The 23,536-nt window shown below is 35.9% G+C and overlaps 2 protein-coding genes across 3 annotated transcripts; one reads left to right on the plus strand and one right to left on the minus strand.

Moving 5' to 3' along the window:
- Positions 1 to 4,983: 4,983 nt before the first annotated feature.
- LOC113392309 (DNA topoisomerase 2-binding protein 1) lies at positions 4,984 to 20,239 on the minus strand. Of its 2 annotated transcripts, none has more exons than XM_064220898.1 (26): positions 19,985 to 20,239; positions 19,581 to 19,732; positions 18,972 to 19,104; positions 18,518 to 18,625; positions 17,945 to 18,082; positions 17,222 to 17,343; positions 16,725 to 16,900; positions 16,257 to 16,354; positions 15,758 to 15,877; positions 15,310 to 15,534; positions 14,662 to 14,854; positions 14,279 to 14,404; positions 13,875 to 14,068; positions 13,271 to 13,443; positions 10,962 to 11,161; positions 10,479 to 10,655; positions 10,070 to 10,189; positions 9,519 to 9,662; positions 8,990 to 9,141; positions 8,036 to 8,137; positions 7,690 to 7,740; positions 6,814 to 6,997; positions 6,337 to 6,476; positions 5,975 to 6,175; positions 5,669 to 5,892; positions 4,984 to 5,219 (listed from the first exon to the last, which is right to left on the minus strand). In XM_064220898.1, exons 1-26 carry the CDS (start codon positions 20,072 to 20,074, stop codon positions 5,024 to 5,026), a joined length of 3,939 nt encoding a protein of 1,312 aa, XP_064076968.1. In that variant the 5' UTR covers positions 20,075 to 20,239; the 3' UTR covers positions 4,984 to 5,023. The 2 variants fall into 2 exon arrangements, with proteins under 2 accessions (XP_064076968.1, XP_064076967.1); XM_064220897.1 differs by having other exon boundaries at positions 9,519 to 9,671.
- Positions 20,240 to 20,408: 169 nt separating this feature from the next.
- LOC113392311 (pre-rRNA-processing protein TSR2 homolog) lies at positions 20,409 to 22,337 on the plus strand. Its single transcript, XM_026628670.2, has 4 exons — positions 20,409 to 20,651; positions 20,728 to 20,863; positions 21,016 to 21,152; positions 22,033 to 22,337. Exons 1-4 carry the CDS (start codon positions 20,547 to 20,549, stop codon positions 22,219 to 22,221), a joined length of 567 nt encoding a protein of 188 aa, XP_026484455.1. The 5' UTR covers positions 20,409 to 20,546; the 3' UTR covers positions 22,222 to 22,337.
- The last annotated feature ends 1,199 nt before the right edge of the window (positions 22,338 to 23,536 follow it).

A 23,536-nucleotide genomic window follows, 5' to 3' on the forward strand; every position in this document is an offset into this window, starting at 1 on the left:
ATTTATCAATTCGTTGCAGCGTCACGTCGGAAATGCGTCATTCAGAAATTATGTTGTTTCGAAAATGTATTCAGATGATAAATTGTAAGTTAATATTTATTTATTAATAAAATGTAGATTTTATAAAATTCTTTTCCAACATATTCTTTAAATTAGACTATAATAAAATTCGAATTACAGTTCCGTTAAGAAAAAAATAGCATTTTCACATATCACGGTCATTGCTTTCATTGATTAATAATTATACTAAATCACCGAATAAATAAACCTTTATGCCGGGTATGTGGGACTCAACCGATGCCTGATGCCCCGTGCCAGGGCCTTATGCCCTGTCCTACCCACTAAAACCATCCTCGGGCTTCCAGCATGCCGCCGAGTGGTGAGGCAACGGAATCGCCAATGGCATGCAACCGCGGCCCCACATACGATATAGAAATATATTATGATAAAATAAAAAAATAAACTAAAATTATTACAAAATATAAAATTTGCCACTGTACAAATGACATGCGCACAGGAAAACTCAACCGATCCGTAATAGATGGTATATCTTACATGATTTGTTCTATTTAATTAATAAAATATATATTTAAGTTTTCAAACTTTATTATTTAAATATATAATTTATGTTAATAGATGACGGAGAGATTGAAATAATATTATAAGTAATTTGTTAAATGCATGACAATGTATTAAAAGCGTGGACTTAGCATTTACTGACATCTGCCTTACTGGCCGTTACAGCATCAGCGGTCGTGAGGGCAAGTAGCTCCACTAGCAACTAACATCTTAAAATTTGAGCCTTATCCATCCTGACGGTGTCACCTTGGCTCAGACCGTGATAGGTGAAGTGGACAGCGCTTCTGAACAGCAAATTTTTAACACCTCTGTTTCAAAACAAATCAAATCAATTTTATTCAAGTAAACTTCATAATGAAGCGTTTTTGAATCGTCGAAAGAGTTTGCTTGACATAACCAGTCGGGGGCCCATCCTCGCGATGAATCAGTTTTATATGCAGTATTTTCTCTTTATATTTATTTGTAGGGCTATTTTGTACGGCTCCCCGAGTGTATTTGGTGATCGAATCGAGGTCGAAGTTTTTATGAAAGGTGATATTGCGAGTTTGGAGCGATATCCACCAATCACTTATGGAATAAAGTATTTCGATGAACCACGCTTTTATTCATTTTTACAAGCTTTTATAAGTATATTTCACCGGTAATTATTTATTACAAGACAAATTTCACTCACTTCCTATTGAGCTGAAATTTTGTTTTTCGTAACAACGCACGATTAACTAAACGCAACCATTTAAAATCCGTTATAGAGGACGTCAAAAAATTGTGTTTTATCATCTCAACTGTAATTTTGTAAAATACAAAAAAGAAGTCTTAAGTAATAATAAAATTCATCAAATTATGTTTTTTCTAAACTTAAGCTTATTTAATTAATTAAATAAATAAATATTGTTTGTTTGTTTTTTTAATTATCATGATTCAAGACAATTTAAATATTTAAAAATATTATTTATAATTAACAAAATTAATTTACATCATTTCACTTATTATAATTAAACATGACAATAAGAAATAAACCATTCAAAAATGTAATCCTTATATGGCACTCATATACATCTATTTCTTATAAACGATGGCGAATATGTCACGTTCAAAACCTATCAAGATGATACCTGTCAAAATCGCTCGGCACTTCGACGATATAAACTTATGTGGTTCGGATCTTATCGGGCAGTCCGTCTCGTTTTGTCTTTATACGCAAGTGTGCTAGCTGCTCATCGCTTTAGTGCCGGAAATAATTAATTGCCATTAAACATCGTAAATTTATCTTGTGTGGTCCCCTGTTCGAGGTGCGTATACATAAGTATATTAATATTTTCTATTTTTTTTTTTCAATAATAATGAATTTAATTTTTAATTTATATTCAAATACAATAATATAAATTATTAATATTAGCTATTAAACATTTTATATATTATGTAACAATATGTGTAAACGCATGTTTATGTGTACCTAAGCTATATATGTATAAAAGATTGTTTTTTTTTTTAACTTTTACTGATCGCTGCTCCGTAATACGCAATCCCAGATCACGTTTTTGGATCTCTTTATTTTATCTCTCTTTTATTTTATGTGGAAATGTATTATTTTAATTATTTTTATTATTATGATAAAACATGTATTTTATTTGATTTAATTAAGAGTTATTCTTAACACAGAACTTAAATACGTGCAACGTTATTCATATCACTTTTGTTGTATGGGAGCCCCTTTAAATAATTATTGTATTCTGTTTTTAGTTTTTCTTGTTATAGTAACAAAAGAAATACATCATCTGTGAACATTTGAAATTACTGTCACGGTTCATGAGATACAGCCTGGTGACAGACGGACAGACAGACGAACGGACAGCGGTGTCTTAGTAATAGGGTCCCGTTTTACCGTTTGGTTGTGGAAGCTTACAAAATTGTTATTAGAAAATCCCGCGTGAAATAAACCAATAAAGAAATGTTATATTAAACCGCATATTATAGAGAGATACAGATAAAGACGAGCAAGACAAGCACACAAGGGAAAAATTGCTTTAATGGCTTAACGCTTTTTATTTACACGTGACGATTTCTCCCGGCTTACGCAACCGTAACAAAGTTGAACGGTAAACCTTTTTAGGACACACAATTGTCATTAGCCAGCTTCTGAAGTTTTTCCGGTCGTGTTGGATTATCCGTCCCATCGGATTATGAGAGTAAGGCATTAAAGTGCACCTGTGTTTACACACACTTGTGCACTAATATATCCTTGAGGTTGGCTGCCGTAGCCGAAATAGTTCAGCAAGAAATCATCATATTTTTTTCGTAGACTTTTCCCTCCAATGTTAACTTCAAGTCTGCGATGTAAGTAATTGAACCATCTCCAATATAATCTGATCTAGTACAACCTAAAATGAGTACTTGACATATTTGGGATATATTTTTTATTTGATATATGTACGAGTACTTTCACTCAAAGGTAAGAAGTCCTTTCTGTATTTATTTGAATATAAGAATCAGGGCCGTATTAACCGTTTTAAAAAAAATGTTTTTATTAATTTAAATTTTACTTACATAATTATTTTTAGTCTAAGTTACCAATTCCCTTGATTGAAAATAAAATTGAAACTCTTAAATTGTTTTATTATTTTAAGCAATTTTATCTTGGTATCGGTGAAGGCTATACGGGCCAAAGGCTTAGTCTCGAAATAATATTATTATACTCTGTGGCCTATTACAATTTATTTAACAAATATTTAAAATTTGTCTATAGTATATATAATGAACACCATATATGGTGGTATTTATTTTTTTCTAAATAAAGTTGGACTACACATTTCGAAATTGTAAATGAAAATCCAAATTTGATAATAAAATTACTCAAGTAATCATAATGGTAAGCACCGTGAAATTTACGGTAACTACGATATAATAACGTTACAAATAGTATCGGTACCTCAACCGACATATCGTGTTCGATATTTTGTATAACGTTTTATGAGTATGATAACGAAATGACGACAGCAAAATAACGTTAATATAACGATAAAAACGCGACGTTGCCAAATCTATTCATTTGCAAAAGCGCGCGAATCCACGTGACTTGCGAGGCTGGATCCAATTGGTCTACTACCCCTTATTGTACTTATGAAATATGAACAACTTTTTAACTTTTCACTTCAAAAAAGAAGATTCTCTATTCGATCCGTGTTTGTATGTTTGTATGTTCACGATTTCCTGAAAAAGTACTGATCACATTTGAATGGGGTTTTCAATATTTTAATGTTTATGTTTCCAGGAAAGTTTTAGTTTATAAAAAAATAGGATCTATTGAAGAAGACCTTCGAAAATAGATGACGAAATTCTTCAATAACTAATTGCAACAGACTTGCGATTGCTGGTATGTCTGTGCATTTTTTTCACCGATCCATAACGTCTTTAGGAGTTAAGTTGGAACAAAACACTAAAAATTAGATATAAAAATTAAATTTTCAAGATTTCCTCGAACATTACACAGATCAGTAAGACAAGTCGCAGAATTCAATAAACAGATCTATAGTCTTTCTGTAACCTATTTTCTCTGAGCGAAATAAGTATAGTAGTATTTTTTAACATGTTGATTCCATGTAAAAAATGTTTCGATATATTTTATATTTATTTAGGGTTGAACCCGAAATCATTGGTTAGGATGCACGCTTTCTAGGCAATATCGGCTTCTACTGGGCCTATATAGGATTACTTTTATATAAAATTATAAAAAATGTAAAAATCATTACATATCCTATATATTTATGTTTGTCTTGTATATCTCTTATATATATAATGTATTTTTGTTTCATTTGGTTTCATACTACGATTTTAAAGAAATTTTACTTAAATGAGATCAATTGCAAATATATATATATATAAGATATATACGCAGGTAAAAATACAATAGATAAATACATATATTAATTAAAAAGTTAGCGGTGACAGTTTATTTAAGTAAAATTAGTCGCATTAACATTTTAGCTACTCGCCGAGTGATTTTCATCGCGTTCGTTGGAACATACGTAAAAATGAGTTAGCACTATTGAGTGAAAGAGATGGTATAGAACAATAAATAATGTTATTATTGTCAGTAACAATAATTTAGAAACGATTTATATACAAATGTATCGTAACGTATTTATAACGTTATATACTTGCCAAGCATTGTATAATATCGTTATTCTGTATCGTTTCTCTAAAACATAACGTTATTATTGCAAGGATAACGTTCCTAATTTTTACCGGTATATAAGTTCCTCGATTATACATAAATACGCAGTTACGAATACACTAAAAGATGACAGAAATTGACAAGCGGCAATTGGAATAAGCGCTCTTAAGACCACGAAGAGAGGAGCGGTCACATAAATATAAATAAAACACATTCAATAATAGATATTTTATATACTCATTATTGTCAACATTAAAATTAGCTTCAACTATGTTATTTAGGTCTGTATTCCGGTATACAATGTTCAACTGGATCCGGGGGCACCTCATCAGTCAGATAGGAACTAAGAAGCACTGGGGGACAGATCGGTATACGTTTAGATATGAGCCATGCTGCGTCTCTATCGGACAGCGGGTATCGCTTTATGTCGGCGAAGCATACAGTTATGTTGTCGTTAGTGTAAGGAGGTCTGAAACAAAAATAAGGACACATGAGATTTTTTTAATATATCACTTGAAGGCCCTGTCCGTTGGTCGGCGAGTAGAATAATATCCAACAATATAGAATAAAAAACGACAGGTGTCGCTATATGTTATGTATTAAATAAATTAGAAAAATATATGAGAAATTAACAAAATACATATTACTAATAATCCCGAAAAATAAAGTTTAGATAATGTTTTATAAAACCGTATAAAATAGAACGAAATAGAGGATGAGAAGGAAGGTCCCCTAGAGGGGTTTTGCTCCCTAACGTGAAGACTTTTTCCTCGCACTTCGTTCCAAAAATATTTGATGTAAGTATACGTCCGGGCCTTTTTATGTACGATATCGTATCTAAATCTAAACTTCAACCGATCACATCATTCGAGTACTACAAAGCTTGATATAACACGCAGCAGCGAACGGAACACTCACTCGTCGTCGACGGCCTCCCCGCCGCCCGCGAGCAGCAGGCGCGCCAGCAGGCGGCGGCGCGGCGCGGGCACGTGCAGCAGCGCGCGCGTGCCGGCGAAGGGCGCGGCCGCCCCGCGCGCGCGCGCCGCCCGCCAGCGGTGCGCCGCGCGCGCCAGCGCCCGCTCCGCGCCCGCCAGCGCCGGCAGCGCGCCCGCGCGCGGGTTGCCCCACTCGTACTCGTCCTCCTGGCCGGCCACAGACGCGAATAAGTGCATCCGGTGAACACATTTACAAATCATATCAATGCTCGTTCGCCATTCGACTCACTTCTAGGAACTTCCCCGCCTGTCGACTCCTAGCCGCGTAGGCAGGGTGCAGCACCCACTTCCCGGCCGCCACCGATCCCAGCATCTTCTCGCTCCTGCCGGGTGCGGAGCAGAGCAGATGTGTCGCTTCCAAGTCTAACTCGGCGCCATCGCAGACCTCGCCACCTAAGTATTGAATGATTTCGACGATCTCTTCGCGATTCTGTAAATAAAGTAAAAGTTAAAAGTAATAAAGTAAATATTAGTGACAGGAATGACCAACTTACTATGCATAAAATATTTCACATAAGTTAGACCTACTTTTACTCCATCTGCTGCAACATAAAAATAGTTATGATATCCATTAGAGTTTTGAATACTCACGTCAACATTAGAAGACAGCATGAATTTCTTGACATGCGGGGCGTCGTCCTGCGCCTGAGGCGTGGGCGGAGTTGAGTCGTCCCAGCCCACTGTGTTCGGTTGGGACTCTGGTCCCGCCTCCGCTTCTACGGCAGCTGGTTCTTTTGGAACATAAATTCATACTTACATTCATACTTCTGGTTATCTGGATCACGAAGTATGAATAATAAAGCAAATCAACTAGTATTATTTTTTTGTATATTGTAGTATTTTCAGTTTTAAAAGAAAACCGTACATGCATTTACTACAACTTATTGAATCTTGAGTGATCATCATTATCTTTGGAAATTTGTAATGATAAACTTAATATTTACCATTCCCTACACCATCAATCCATTATCAGTCATGGTAATTAAGGTGCTTCACTTGTCCCTATAAGATAGTAACTAAAATCTTATGTCCCTTGTGCTTATATGTCTTGAATAATATATGCACTACCAGGATTCGAAGCGATGGAGTCTCGTGTCCTCTTGCGCTGGGAGCTGAGCCTGCCGGCGAGCGCTGCGTTCAGCCGCTGCAGCTGCACGTCCACGCCGGCGACCAATGCGCCCGCAGCGCTGGAGGCGCTGGACGCGGCCTTGGCGTTGTCGGTCGCCTCGCTCGCGTTAAGACTGCCAGCGGTCTACAGTTATAAATAAAGTAGAAGATTTTCATCAAAAATGAATTTAATATTATTAATTATTTAGAGTCTTTTAAATCTCGAAGTCCCTTTTAGACCTTTTAGAAGACCAGATTAAGCTCTTGTAAATAGTTTAAATTTATCCCTCCTCATCATCCATATATATATGCATAACATTACATACCAACTTTAACATAGCAACTTTTAAGCTCATCACTTGTGTTAAGAGTGGGGTCGACAATAACCAAGGGGTCTTATACTGTCCTAAGAACTAAATATCATAAATTCCTTTAGCTTGCAGTAAAGTTAGAAATGTATTTTTTTATCAGTTATTGTGCTTGCTTATATTATCTGTTCAGATAATATAAGCAAGCACAACATACAAATGGTCACCATCGCCCTTAGCCATAGGAATTTTTAATCATTCCTTACATTGCAAATGCATTATTGGCGCATTGGCAATGCAAGTCTTGAATTTCTTGGGAAATAATGAACATCATTATGTTTCTTGCGCTTGTCATTAAACTGGCTGACCCACTCTCCCAACCGGTAAACAATAATAGTAATAATAAGTATTGCTGTTTGGCGGTAGAAATTATGATGACCCAGTACCCAGTTGGGCTTGCACAAAGCCCTTCCACCAAGTAAATATATTGTTATCATATGTTACTATGTTAGTAAAATTTTGAACCTACTTGATCTATAGATAGTTTCGCTATCTTCGACGGTGGAGTATCGGCTTGGTCCTAAAAAAGTAAATAAAAAAATATCAATAAAAATAATAATTTTATTGGACTTTTTGGTGAAATTACTTTAGTTGGGTCTCCAAGTCCATTATATATAAATATCATTTATACAAAAATGATGTACAAATTTAGTCCCATTTGAAGAACTTTCATAAAAATCACACGTTACAGGATCATTTCTTATATTACTAATCGACAGTCGTTTCAAATTTCAAATTTCTATGTTCGAGATGCACACTGATATTCACTCTAGTCGATTTTGTATATAAACATGTATAGAACATAGACATCTCACATGCAGCTGCAGCTTCCTGGGCACGGCGGGCAGATCTGTCGGAGGTGTGGCCGCACCCGACGCGAACTGCGACAGGAAACGGTTGCGGATCTCCGACAGGGGCTGAGATGGGAATTGAATTACAGCACACGACTTCAATACAGCAAAAAAACGTTAGGCCTTTTTAATTTCACTATAAACAATATGGGAGCTTCGAACTATGTCCATATTCGTTGATTTTGATAAATAATATGGCTATTTATGCATATGGATGAAAAATATATTTTTTTAATATCATATTTTTGTACTGTATAATTTACGACGAAAATTAACCAAATGTCAAAGATAGCAAGTTCACTAACCAACGCAAAAACATAAATATTCTTTCCTCGGAGCTTAGTTTATCAAGATCGAGACCACCAGGACTCACATTCTCTCAACTTCTAAACACTCAAATTCTAAATGTTGAGTTAATCAGTCTTATAACCATGCTAGCTACCCGTCCCGGCCTCACGCGGGTAGTTTTAGATTGAAGAATAATAATAAGCAAAAAGAAAAAAAAATCCGACTAGAAAAGTTTAAATTTTTTTTCTCTTCTATAATATGAATTTTTTCATGATATAAAAATCCGTTGAGTATTTTAAAAGATCCATGCGCACAGACAACGGAAGGCAACTTTTTTTTATACTATGTAATATATATACAATCAGTACTTAGTATTGTTGTGTTCCGGTTTGAAGGGTGAGTGAGTCAGTGTAAATACAGTCACAAGGGACATAACATCTTAGTTCCCGAGGTTGGTGGCGCATTGGTGATTAAGGGATGGTTAATATTTCTAGCAGCGCCATTGTCTATGGGCGGTAGTGACCACTTACCATCAGGTGACCTATCTGCTCGTCTGCCTACCGATATAATAATAATAAAAAAAAAAACTTAAATGATACGTTCAAAAACTTGTATACAAAACACACTCACGGTTTGCTTGTCTCTTGTGGGCTGATGTTGCTTAGATGGTAAATCGTTGACGACTTTCCAGAGGCGTTTCCTCGCTTCGGGAGACAGTCGCCCCGAGCCGGGTCGCAAGGCCGCTCCAAACGCACTGTCAGGCGTGTCTGGGTTTTTATCGACTGCGTAACAGAATGAATTAGTAACACCTCATTAATATTCCAGTGCTAAATAAAAATCTCCTGTTAATTTTTTTTTATATATATAATAATTATGGAATTTTTTCCTCGCTTGACTTGTAGGAAAACTTACAAAAAAAAAAGTGACTAGGCAATTAGTAACAAAATAAATTCTAATATTTCGAATATAAGAAATATAAATTAAAAATATTAATACTTTGTTTGATACGTCTTCACACCTCTTAACTACTCAACAGATCATCATGATCGCACACATATTGTCAGGGGAACAGATAAGGTCATGGAGTACATAACACCTCCCTGCGGCGAAGCTGCGTATATAAACTAAGCATTTAATAGAAAAAATAAAATCAACTTACAAGGATCAACTGGTGTCCGTATGGGGTCCGAGGGCATCTCGCCTCGTCTAACAGCTTGCAGTCTCCTCCGGGTTGTGGGACTCAAGCCCATTAGATTGGGGGTCGACAGTGCGTCGTCTAGCGGCGGAGTTCGGAGGTCGCCTGCTAAAATATCTATTACAATTAGTATTCATCATTATTTTAACTAGTAGAAATAATTGCAAAAATTGCTGTCTAGACATTACTTTAGCGGCAAGTGTTTTGTTACTTCTATGTGGTCATCTAGGAACCTGAGTGGTTACCAAATACTCATCACCTTCGTTGCGATGTGAATGGTGAGCCGGTGTACCGACAGACTCAATAGTGCATTGATATTGTAAGAGTTGGTTTATAATTCGTGCAGTACACGACAGTAACGTCTGCAGTCAGACTTTACATTAGAATAAAAAATACCAAGTATAGGTTTTTGACAATAGAATAATTGGTACATAATTACTCAATAATTTTGAAATCACAAAGAGATGTTTAAATTTTATTTATTTCTTAAGATAAACTCCAGGATTATAACCAACCTTGTTTCTCCCCTTTGAGTTCCTGCACTCGTTTAGGAGTTTCTTGCGAGTCGCAGCCCAATAGACCTTGCCGAGCCATTGCTATGTAGCGGGAAGCGGGCGACATGTCTGGATCGCTTTCTGCAAAATAGAAATGACACTCAACAGATGTTACATATCATAAGGGTGACGCTTAAACTTCATGAATTTAGACTGCTTTCAAATTCAACCTTAAAATATTACTCAATAAATTGCTCCAATTCAATTCTGTAACTTGAACTATTTTTTTTTTTAAGTTTGATTTGTAGTATATATATATATATATATCTCCGTTTAGACTGTACGTTATAAGTAGCAAAAAAATTGTAACAACTATGTTTTTTATTAACGTCTGTCAGGAATATTATTTTAATATTAGAACAAGACATACCATTGCCAGTTTTACCCTTCGGGGTCTGTTCCCTACTCGCCGCGGAGCCGCGTCTAGGCGCGCCGGTGGCCGGAGGAAGCATAGCGTTTTCCTTGTCTGTCTGCGCTACGCTTTGTAGTGGTAGCTCGGGTTCCGGTTGGTCGTTTTTGCTTTGTGGCGGTTCCGGTGACGGTGGCGCTGAAATGATGAAAGTTGTCTCTAATTGTATATAATGTTTGTATAAACTTAACTTATAAGATAATTATAATAATATGAATATTTTATCTACTACCACTTAAGAATGTTTATCTAGTCTTGTATTTTTATGTTTCCGTGTAAATGGTATAATTTACCCTATACAAAACAAATTTACTAAATCGCATTAAAAATTTAACCTTCATTTTAGTTTGAAGATAATAACTATAAAAGATTTAAAATGCTTCTCTCGTGATCTATTCGTGAGGTAAACATTCTACCAGCAGCCGAGAGCTGCCCTGCACGCACCTCTGGTGTCGCCCACCAGGTAGTCCCGCTCGCTGACGCGGCGGCCCTCGCGCGCGCAGTGCAGCAGCCACGCGGCGGTGACGGCCGGCAGCGACCACTTCACGGCCCCCAGGTACTTGTCGCCCGACGCCGACGGGCAGATCAGGTGCGTGGACGCCAGGGCGTTCGCCGTGTTACGGCGGCAGAAGCGCAGCTGGGTACTATTGAATGATAAAATATGTCAAGACTATGCCTTGCAACTGGACGTTGGCTCCATTGCAGGACAAAGGCTTCGACTTCAATACTTAAATTCACCTTTTTTTTTTAATTCTAAAATAAAAAGGGCTTTTTCGCATAAGCGAACATGCCGCCCTGGTTGAGGATTCTTAGGAGGATACAAAAATAATATATTTTAAACTTAAAACTGTCTTAATTAATCACGGCCTATGACTTAATTTTCGACAAGATTTTTGCGAGAATTGACGTTGGATTTGCCAGAACGATATAGCATTATCCAACAGACTTTATATCTAAATTAAGTGTAGTTCTAACTGATTCCTTCTGAGCACATTCCATCAATACGTGCAAAAGATCATCAGGTACATTACAAGTTGTGCAGTTCGGAGATGTTGTTTTCCGCATCAGAAATGCAAACTTATTGCATGGGATGTGCCCAGACCGAAGCCGCAGAATTAATTTAGTTTCATTAAAATTGATGTTACTGTTCTCAATCCAAGGATATCTGCATGGATGAGCCTGGATCGTACGGTACCAAATACCTTTCTCATTAGCTCTTTCGTCAAAGTACTCTTTCCACAAATCATAGCAGTGCACTTTTAGCATGGGAAAGTAGCTTTCAAAAGAAGGTGTGAAGAAGACTTCAACACCATCAGATATAGCTTCTTTGGCTAGTACATCTACTTGTTCATTCCCTTCTATGCCTACGTGAGATGTATCCATTGAAATAGAATTACTTTGTCATCTGATTGTAACTTATAAAGAAGCTTTAGAATCGCGTAAGCTACAGGTAACCCTCGATAGATCGAGTTACACCGAGCTAGGTGTTGAAGCGCGCTTTTGGAGTCTGACAAGATCACTACTTTACTGTAGTTTGTACACTCAATATAACCTAAAGCCTCGAAAATAGCTACAAGCTCAGCTTCCATGATTGATACCTCTACTTTAATTTGGAATTTAGGCGTTGGCAGTTCAGGCGTTGGGGTACGAGGACCAGGATAATTTTGGTTCGCTGAGCGCGTAGCCTCCTTTGCATTAAGTTGCGGCGGGACATACATTGTAATAGCCTTCCGGTATGAGACATTAAACTCAGCCATTATTTCCCGTATCTTCTTTTCCCTACGATATTCCGGGCAGCTACGATCTAACGCGATGTGGTCTTTGGTGCAGTTAATGCACTTATATACTGTCGTTGGGCAGTTATCACGTTTCTTACAACACTTTAGACAAAACACTGTTTTCGAAGGACACATCTTAATAGTATTCCCGAACCGCCATCATCTAGGGCATTGCGTCACTGGAAACATATAAGGCTCAACTTTCACTGGCATGTTATAAATGTGTATGTAGACAGGCAAAGACGGCCCTTTAAATCCAAGCCTGACTGCTTCACTATCTGTCCAACCTCCCTCTACTTCAGCCCGACGCTTAAGTCTTTTCAAACTAGCTACCTCACATACGCTCGTGATCGCATCTAGCAATTCTTCTTCAGACAAATTAAGCTCTGTGTTTGATGACACAGGAAAGAGCCACTTCCATCGGTCGTTGAAATCTCCATCCCAACCCTATCGGGTAGATATTCGCGTGAAGTTAATTTCTCCATACTGCCCTCGTTAGTTACCTCCTCGATTATTTTATATATTTAACGCGGCTCATGTCGGTAATTCCCTGATCCCTGAATATTTTTGCTAAAGCAAATTTTTTGGGTAGAATATTTGTTAAGGTAATGCAAATATCTATAATACCCCTTACTTCCCTTCGCCTTGCTTTTCTATTTCTGATTTCAACCCATTCCTCATCTCCTTCATCTTCCCTGATTCTTTTAGCTAGTCTTTTTTCGCCGCATTCAATAATCGGTGACGGTACTATTATTTCTTTCTCGCATACTTCTCCCACTTCACTCAAGATTGGATCCACGCTCATTGCGATAAGGTCTAAATATCATTAACCGGTCCAGTCCACTAGAACCGGCCGTTAGCAAACAATTCCGAGAACTGATAAGCAAGCAAGCAAACAATGAAACGCGTCCAAGCAATATAACAATTACTCGCACACTCAAATTCACCTTTATATACAACGAAATCTAAACTTACGTAGCCCCGAGCAATTTTGCCAATTCATCCAAGAAGGCTCTTTCGACACCACTGTAGGTGCTTAGGCTGGCCACGACGCCCTCTAAAGGTCCCGCTCCTTTCCATTGAGGCAATTTCACAGGACGATGGTAGTATTGTATGGGGAGCAACTCTTGTTGGGAGAGACAGTCTTTCTGTAACAAATATTACAATTTTAATAAATTTTATAATTAAGTCTATTAAAAAACAACAATAAAGATAAAAAAAATGACTGCAATCGTGTCCACCAAAAAAGGTGAATTCAGCTTCTATGTTGAGTTCCGAAAGCTAACATTGATTTTCAACGGTACCCTTTATAACTGTCACGGGGTGTGATAATCTGTCCGTATTTTGGACGTAAAATAAACAAACATAAAATAATAATATTAATATTTGAACATTAAATATATATAAAATAACAATAGTAGTGTTTTAAGTTCAAAATTAAACTCGACTCAACTAAACTATGCCTTCTTCCCAAGCAATAAAGCGCGGCTCGGATTGTATTAACATATATAACAGAAAGGAAAGGAAATCTACTCAAACCGCACTTTACTCAGCGGTGCGTCGATCGAAGGGAACTCACGACCCAGAAGACGGTGACGAGTTGGAGCGCGCAGTCCCGGTCCCAGTCGAGCGGCACGAGCGCGTGCGCCGCGCCCGCGCCCGCCGCCGCCAGCGCGCCGCCCGCCGCCGCCAGCGCGCCGCCCGCCGCCGACACCTCCGCGCCGATCTCGCAGATCGCCTCCTCGTCCAGCCCGTGCACCTCGATCTTCATGCCTGCCAGCGGTTGCGGTGCTCATATTTTGTTCGCAGGCCGCGTGGTGACTCGGTATTAAAGTGACAAGTGAGAATCATCATACGATATTAAAATATCATCGATAATAGACATAGAGCAGGATAGCCAGCCTTAACATTACAACAGTTTTTCAATGCTTTCGTGCGAAGATTCGATCCGTGATGTACTTTTTACCGGAGCCGAGTACTGACCTCTGAATATCTGTTCAATTTCTTCCGTTGGCTCATCGACCGTATCCTCGGTAATATTCGGTTCTTGCTGGAGAACTGGTTGGGGAATCGGCTCTGGTGTCTTTTCTTGTGGTTCAGGTACTATTTCTGAAAAGATTATAATGACTCATTTAAAATATTAGTTATACCGTTTTTGTCTAAAATTTTATAAAAACATGTGATGGAAGTGTAACAATTTTGCAACAGAAACGTTGCATTCAAATCCGACCAAGAATATTTATTCTCAATATGAGAAATTTCACTTTAATATTAACATAATTATCATCACCTCTGTTTATGTAATTTCAAAGTTAACGCTGTTAAAATTTTTGGAAATTTATTTTTGAAAAAATAGTAAATCTCACGGCTCAAATAATGATTGACAAGTTCATCCTGAGGCTCTGCGGGCTGAGGGTGCTCCGGCACGGGCGGAGGGAGTTCCAGCGGACCCCGACGAAGCAATTGCAAATTACGTTTGCTCATCGGAGACGCAGCCTCGATGTGAGGTTTGCGGGCGCTCGACTTCACTGGCGTCATTGGATGAGATTCAATGAGGTACTGGGGGAGATAACAAGATATTCAATCAATAAATTTATGTATCTTATTTTTTTCTTAAATTGTAATAAGCATTTTTAAATATACACATAAATAATTACACGACTAGGTTTTGATTTTAAGGAAAGCTATTGCAGCATACAGCCACGTTTTCTACAAACAAGTTGTTTTCATGGACGTTTCGTAAGCACGATTTCTTGGTGGTATCTCATCAGATATTCTGTTGCCAAACAGCAATACTTAGAGTTACTGTGTTCCGGTTTGAAGGATGAGTGAGCCAGTGTAACTACAGACATTATGTCTGTAGTTACTCTGGACATACCATCTAAGTTCCCGAGGTCGATGGCGCACTGGCGACGTAAGGAGAGATTAATATTTCCTACAACGCTAACGTCTGCGACGGTAAATCTGTCAGTCCGCACATAAAAAAAAATATTTGTTAACGAAACCCGGGTCACCTCGGCCTCGTCGAGCGGGCGGGCGGCGCGCACGGAGCGCAGCAGCCACAGCGCCGACAGCACGGGCACGGCGGGCAGCGCGGCGCGCGCGGCGGGCGCGGCGGCGCGCGTGCTGAGCGCGTGCGTCACGCGCTCGTGCGGCGCGTCGTAGCGCACGCCGCCGCAGCGCGACACGGCCGCCAGCGCGCGCTCGCGCGGCACGCCCTCCAGCCCCGACACCCAGATCTGCGCGCGCGTATTCACTTTTGTTACATACTTAGTTTCGTTTCATTATATACTATATCGTGTTATCATAATTAAACGATAAAAGAATCGATTAGCAAGCGACGAATTCATCGTTACGGTCAATGAACACTCCATATTTCTTTTATCGGAGTTCCTGGGATCCGAGCCGTTATATCGTTGGCGGGGTTTAAACAGTGATACTTTAAATTAGTAAGATACTTACACAGAATCCGTCGAAGATAGGTCCAGCCTTCTTGATGCAGCTCATATCGAAATTCTCGAACTCGGCTATTATTTCCTTGTCGAATGACGTATCGTGTGATTTTCTACCCTCTTGAGATAACTGCGAATCGAACAAAATTAATAATAATTTACGTTTAACGAAAATCATTAAGAAAATTGTAACATTTAATCACAATTTCTATAAAATAAAATTTCGGATTTGCAATTATAGTGTATACAGACACTGGAAGAGCATTTGTCTGTCTATATAATTAGGTACTTCATATAAATAAATGAATTATATATATAGTTAAATAACTAACAAAGCTTTTAATAACAACACTTTTCCGCCCACATGTGAGGCGAGAGGGGAGGGGATAAGAACCTTATGTCTTTTTCTATCAAATATAATGACGATAGTTTGAGTAGTTAAGACGTAGAAGCGAAACAAATTCAATTTCACATTTCTAATATCGCTACGAGGACTATAAAATATGTACCTTCATTCGACCGGATATTGTAGACATGTCGACCGCTCTACTCTCGTCCACAAAATTACTCGGTGGCTTCACATTCGTTATACGAGAAAAGTTCAGACCTGTAAGAATGAACTAAAGTTTCAATTACTTTTCAACTAAACGGTAAGGGCCATTTATAAGGGGAATAAACAGAGTTTCTTTCACCACACTTTGGTGCTTCCTGAGGCTTTTGCCTACCCCTTCGATCTTTCACTTTTCACTTATAAATTATTATAATAAAATATTCCGAACGTCTTCCTCCGTCAAAATTGAACATAAAATAAACGATTTCCCCTTCCACAGGTATTTTCCTCAGCTCCGGCGAATATGTTCGATAGGTTTTGTTCATACAAAACATTCAGGCTACGTCCCTTATTCATGTCTACGAACAATCTTTGGTTCAAAACTGGCACGTGGCATTAAGGTGAGTAATTATCGGCGCGCACTCACTGATGTCGGGCGCGCGGTGCTCGGCGAGCGGGCTGGAGGTGGCGGCGGCGGCCACGCGGTAGCGCGCCAGCGCCGCGCACGCGCCGCGCGCCGCGCTCGCGCGCACCCACGCCGGCACCACGCACGCCTTGCCGTACTCCACCGCCGCCTTGTACTTCTCGCTGCCTATACCGTCCCTGCCGACCGCGCGTCGTATGTCAGTTCATATTGTACAATGTACGCTTTACCTTACTGTACAGTATACAAAACAATTACTGAATTATTTTAAGTAAAAAAAAACTTAAATATTTCTACATTATATAAATACTACTTGTTGAATTTATGCTTTATATATGGGTAAGTAACCCATTCCTACATTGGCGATGTAAGGAATGGGTAAGATTTCTTACGGCACCAATGTCTATGCGTAGTTTTGATCACTTACCGGTTGGCCCATCTGTCTGACAACCAATGATACAACAAAATAAAAAAAATACTGATATTCGCGCACAACTCACTTAGTAAGGACTACAACATCGGTCGTCTCACTCTGGAACGCTCCCGAAAACACTCCACCATTCTCATTCACAAGTTTCATTATTAGCTGCTTCTCCTTCTTGGCTATACCTGATGTTGTAATCTGGAATAGAAAAAACTATATGTTATATAAAAAACATATTATTTACAAATTAATATGTATATTAAATTTATTACTGTTACTAGCCATTAACTTTTTAAGGTAAAAAGAAAGAGTCAACGGAATTAAAATAACTATAGCCTATAACCATCTACAAACAATTCCACATGGATGTGGCATAGTATCACATAATCTTTTTAAACCATAGGATTATTAACGAAATATAAATATATCATTGGTTTAATTGATATATTTATATTTCGTTATATATAATGGATTAGCAAAAAATGCCATTTTGAAAGATTGCAAATTTGTTATCAGAACTTTAGTAGTAAAATTAAAATGTATATAAGTAGTTTAGTGAAATATTGCTTATAAATAAATATATATTAATCAAGATGTGTTTGCAGTGAATAAAATAGCGGAACTAGAAAATCGCATGGAATACATTAATCTATGGTTTTTTATCTGTATTCCTTCTTCCATTGAAATATATTGTATATATATGTATAAATTATTCTAATATATAAGCAAAGCATTCTAGACCTGAAACAAACCAATGGAACTCAGTGATATATTGTTTAATAAAATGAAGAATACATACCTGTAAATTAGCAAATGCTGGAAGTTTATATTGATGAAACTCAGATGAATTTCCATTGACATTAAGACGCAACGAGGCTTCCCAGACAGCATCCACCCATTTCTCACACATAACTGGTATATTTCTTTCAACTGATTTCTGAAAAGAAACATTACTTAAATAGACAATTTCCAAGTCTTTCATATATTGTTTCTCATTGAAAAATGGGAATGACTAGAGGCTCTATTAGACAACTCGATTATTAGAACAAAACATTAATAATGCTACAAATGTGTCTTCTTAGCTGAACTAAAAATAATTTGCCTATGTTACCCTGCTGATATCATTCAAATTATTAAAATGGTTGACCTGCAGAGGCTCATGTAATAGAACAGGTAGATCTTAGTCAAAGGTGCATTTGTAATTTATATGTACTATTTGGTAATGAAAACCTTCATAAGTAAATTCCATCAATCATATTCGAGTAGCTTGATTGAATAAGCTCTAAATCTTTTCCTATCCCTTATTTGTTATAATAATATTTATGTTTAGATTAAGGTTAAATTATGCTCATGAATAATTTAGAGAACATACTATATATTTGTCTGATAAGACCGTGTCAGAAACTAGATGCGTTGTATCTTCTGTCAACACGGTGCTGTATAATCCACCCATCCATTGGACTTTTTGTTTGATTTTTTCCTGTAAAATAATAATCATTTATTATTTTTATTTAGCAACAATTATAACTAATGTGGAGTGCACTGAGAGCAGACAAAATCTTATTAAATTCATATTAAAATAATCATATTATTCATGTTTAACTATTATCTCTACTAATACTACAAATTCGAAAGTAACTCTTGCTCTTTCATTGTTAAACTGTAGATTCAAATTTGATGAAATTTGCTGTGAAGCAAGCTTGAACCCTAAGGAAGGACATAAGCTGCTTTTTATGCTTAACATCTGATGATCAATCCTTAAAGCCCAAGCAAAGCCACAAGCAACAACGGGCATAATATACAGAAGGAGGATGATAATTTCTAACCTTTTGTTCTTTTGATAGTCCACTCGCTGAAACAACTAGTCCTCTCATAGCTATTGTGTATACAGGTTCAGGGCCTGAAGGGATAGGACTGCCTTCCATCAGGCAGCATGATAGACAACGCGGACCAACCAATCTAGATTGGAGGAAATATTATATACAACATTACATGGATTAAAGATTAATTTAAGAATAGTTAAAAAAAATATTTAGCAGCCTAATTTAATGCATTTAATTTAATATACATTTTTATGTTTTAATAAATAATGTTTTATTTCTATATACATATGATACAGAGAGAATATGTTGAAATTACTAAATGTGATTAGAGAATAACACACACACAAATATATAAGGATAGCAACAGTTATAAGTACTTATATGAAGGATATTTATATTATTTAGTCATAAACACAATAACAATAACATACATTTAAAGTAATTATCTAACCCAAACTACATAAATATTACATTAGCAATGAACAATACAAGAAAATAATCCTTTTTATTTATAATATTAGAACTTTAAATTTGCCTAATTTAAAGTTCTAATAACTACTAATGGTAATTGTTACAATGATATTATCTTCACAGTCATTCATTGTTACTTACAAGCACTTGGTACTTTTTAATTTTTCGAAAATCTCTCCTTCAAACTTCGATAATACGAATACATCTCTTTTAGTCAGATTGTCAAATTTCCTCCATAAGGCCTCTTGTACCCATTTTGCTTTTATTCCACCGCCGCTATGCTGTTCACAGGCCTAATAAAATAAATTACATTTTAAATAACATTATATATACACAACACACTATTATTTATACCACTATACATTTTATAGAAGGTTTATTTTATTTACTAGGCATGTTATAGGTTCATAACCGTTTCCTATCTGTGTGCAAAATATTTATTTAAAAAAAAAATCAGTTGTTAATATTTTAAAAATATCATAGACGTATGACGACATGAACTTGGGACACAGTTTATTCTTAAGATTATTTAAGAGAGAACTTACGGAAAAAGCCAATTGCATTTCTTCAGAACATTCATTTTCATTATTACAGTCTTCTGGTATGATAAACGTAACATTTATGTCCTCGTTCATTTTCTTCACTCAATTTGTGTCATACAGATTTTTAAACTATTTAACGTGAAAATACATTATAGAAGTAATTACAATCACGTAAAAGAACGCATTTGTTCTCTACGAGAATTCTATCTATATTGCGCGCGGTTTGTTTACAACTGTCATTTGTTTTATAAAAGTTGAAACCAGGATCCACAGACTGAATAGTAAATATTATAAGAAACAGGATACAGAAAAGAATATTTATTTACAGGGATACAGATAAAATATTTTGAAGCCTTTCTTTTACAATTTACAGTATTGCCATTACCCATAATTCCATAGAGTGTTGCTCGTTGCATCAATAATTATTAATTTATTATTATAGTTATTGACGTTTGTTCATATAGGTTATAAATCTATCTGTTTTGAACTAATATTCTATAAATATGTGATAAACTTTCATCGATATAACATTTTCTAGTGTTCTATCAAAATAAATTGAGTCAACATGTTATACGACGACTTTAAACCTATTGTAGACCTCGTGTTTAACAATTGGACGGCTTTACAGCTGGCTGTTGAACATGGGATGGGTGCTCCAGGCGGTGAAAAGGTATGAATTATCCAAGGGAATATATTAAATATGTACATTTAGGCAATGTATATGCGAATTTCATTTATTGTTTCAGACGGCGCAATTAATGTCAGTGTACGTAGCGAGGTATTGTGTCGAAAATGTGGTAGATAGAGATGATTTAACAGAACTCTTAGAAGACTTGATGGATGAAGAGTTTGAAACCGTATGCCACGATAACTCGCCTAAAGGTACCGCCTAGATCATCCACCTAGAGTGTTCTGGTATCGCATTTTAATTTAGAAATTTAAAAAGTAAACTAAAAGTAGTAATATTAAGATGTAAATTTTATATTACTTGAATTGCGTATTTTTAATAACTTATGAGTTAATTTATATTACAGAAGTATCGTCGTTGCTCGTTTTCTTCCTTGGACTGTTGAAAGAAGGACGGCATGATGAACTGCGTAGTCACATAGAAGCTATGCCTAAATGTCAAAAATGGCTTAGTGAACCCATTCATGAGTCAGTCCCACCACAGGTAAAAAAAGCACAAACTAAGTCACACCAACCTTGCTCTTAAAAAATGACAATGATTTTCTTGTACCTACAATGCTGAAGCATATAAATATATTCAAATGAGTGAATTAAATAGACAGAATTTAAATGTTTCTATTTTAAATGAATAAAATAGCCTTTATATGCATATACATGGCTTAAATAATACAAATTAATAATATACTAATAAATTATGCTAAATATAGACATATAAAAAAAAGTTACATTTAAACTGCACAGCAATCTGATGTCACAAGTAGAATCTCAGATTATTTTTATTACTTTAGCACAAATATCCAATCCTTGGATTTCAACTTGCCGTCTCTGGTTTAGATCCACATGTTCTATCCTATTTAGGATCACATTTATTAAAAAAATTAATTCTAATAACTTAAGGCTTGTATTAATAAAACAAACTTCTACTGCAGATAATTTGCAATGAGAAAATACTGCTAACCGTAATAGAAATTATATTTTCAAATTTAGGTTATTTTATTTAACTCAAGATTGGTCACAGGATTGTCTAGCTGCATGTTCTCATATCAATATTTTGGTTTGTGGTGTAATCAATTAGTCTTTGCTGTTTATATTTATATGTCTAACAAGTTTCTTGCAAAATGATATAAAACAATTTTTGTAATCCATTAATACCATCTGATCAAGATGGTATCATCTGTGAAATATTTTTTATTTTTTGACACTGAATGTTCAACAAAGAAATATAATATTAATCAATGTCTCACCATCTTCGAAAAGGTTGATTTTAGGCAATTGATTGATTTTTTGAATATTTGAAAACTCACAACTCTCACAAAAACAAAACTCACAAACATTATTTATAATAAATTTACAAAATCTTTCAGTGCCATGGTAATCCTGATGATGACACAACAAGTAGTGATGATGATGATGATAATGATGAGGAAGAGCAACAAATTCAACCTAATACAGAAGTAGCAACAACATCTAACCAAGCAGATGGAGTTGAACCCATGGACGAAGACGACTTAGAACCTGGCTGGACTGTTGTCCGAACACGCAGGCGAAAATAAATGAATACTACATATCAGTCATTTTAAAATGAAATTATGGTATTTGCTATCTGTATTAAAACAGTTTTTATCAATGTGTGTCGTAGTCTTGATATATATCTGTATGTTGTGGATAAAGATTTTAAATTCTTACATGAAATTTAAGTAATGTATATTATTATCTGTATCTGAATATTTGAAATGATAAACTACAGCTAAGTAAAATATTGGTGTCATAAAATGTAATTAAGGTTCATTCAATGGTGTCAGTATAAGATGGTGTCAGCATTAGACACAAAACATACTCCTGAATATGTTTTTAAAAAAATCTAAGTCATTCAAATGGAATTAATGTAATGTATCTACATTATTAAGAACATATGAATGAATTTGTATAAAAAAACAATTTTTTTTGTATATTTTACACATATAATTATTTTGTGTATTAAATTCATATTGAATTTAGTAAAGATTGGCAAATACCTTATTAATATTTATGTTTGTAATTTGTTTAGTGTACATATTATACTTAGTTTTTCACAAATGCTTTTTATATAAACGCATATAAATATGACCTAAAGATGGAGGAATGGATTAAACAAATATTCATTAAATGTACAATATTTGGCAGTTCAGCAGACTTGTAATTATTTAATTCGGCATTTATTTTATAATTAAATCTATTTAGTTAAACAGATCAATTGTTAGCTTATTGTAATCGCCCAAAGCTGAAGAAACCGTCAACCACTTCGAAATCCATACATTCAGGAACCTCAAACCTTTGTACTTAGTACTTACACTCAATTAAAATATATAAATGTTCATATTTTTACGTCAGTTATTATATTCGGAATTCACTGTTTGTGTTACCACACCAATTGGTGCAATATTATATTAGACTAAAGAAGTAAACATTCGAAACAAGTAGTTCATTTTTTCTACCGTCAAAGGTAAACAAACTTACCTTTTTTCAAAACATAACTTATTTTGTAATTTTCTACAGGTAATATAAGTCTAATTAATTGTAAATGCAAAGAATGGGGGCATTCAGCCAATTTTGAAGTATTTGGTAGTACCCATATTGACCCCATCACTAATATTGATGTTAAATAGATTTAAGTTTAAAATTATTATTATTGTAGTAATAGTTTTAGAAAAATACCAATCCTTCAATAATTATTTTGTGTATAAATATATTTATCTATACACATACAGAAATATGGATTTACTGTATTAGTGTGCTTTTCAAAGATGCTATGTCGTACTTGTATATTCGTTATTAATAACAAACGTACATTTTTATTCATTATAAACAGAGCTCTGGTAGAATCATTTT

The sequence above is a fragment of the Vanessa tameamea genome, chromosome 5 (genome assembly GCF_037043105.1).
Source record: "Vanessa tameamea isolate UH-Manoa-2023 chromosome 5, ilVanTame1 primary haplotype, whole genome shotgun sequence".
Lineage (NCBI taxonomy): Eukaryota > Metazoa > Arthropoda > Insecta > Lepidoptera > Nymphalidae > Vanessa > Vanessa tameamea.

Excerpts from the sequence above, each read along its gene's own strand:
- LOC113392309 (XM_064220897.1), bottom strand. The coding sequence starts at position 20,074 with ATGAACGAGGACATAAATGTTACGTTTATCATACCAGAAGACTGTAAT. Across the intron at positions 17,344-17,944 it reads CAGCATTTGCTAATTTACAG|ATTACAACATCAGGTATAGC; the intron begins GTATGTATTCTT and ends TTTCTATTCCAG. Across the intron at positions 11,162-13,270 it reads GCAAAATTGCTCGGGGCTAC|TACCCAGCTGCGCTTCTGCC; the intron begins GTAAGTTTAGAT and ends ATCATTCAATAG.
- LOC113392311 (XM_026628670.2), top strand. The coding sequence starts at position 20,547 with ATGTTATACGACGACTTTAAACCTATTGTAGACCTCGTGTTTAACAAT. Across the intron at positions 20,652-20,727 it reads GTGCTCCAGGCGGTGAAAAG|ACGGCGCAATTAATGTCAGT; the intron begins GTATGAATTATC and ends TTATTGTTTCAG. Across the intron at positions 21,153-22,032 it reads ATGAGTCAGTCCCACCACAG|TGCCATGGTAATCCTGATGA; the intron begins GTAAAAAAAGCA and ends AAAATCTTTCAG.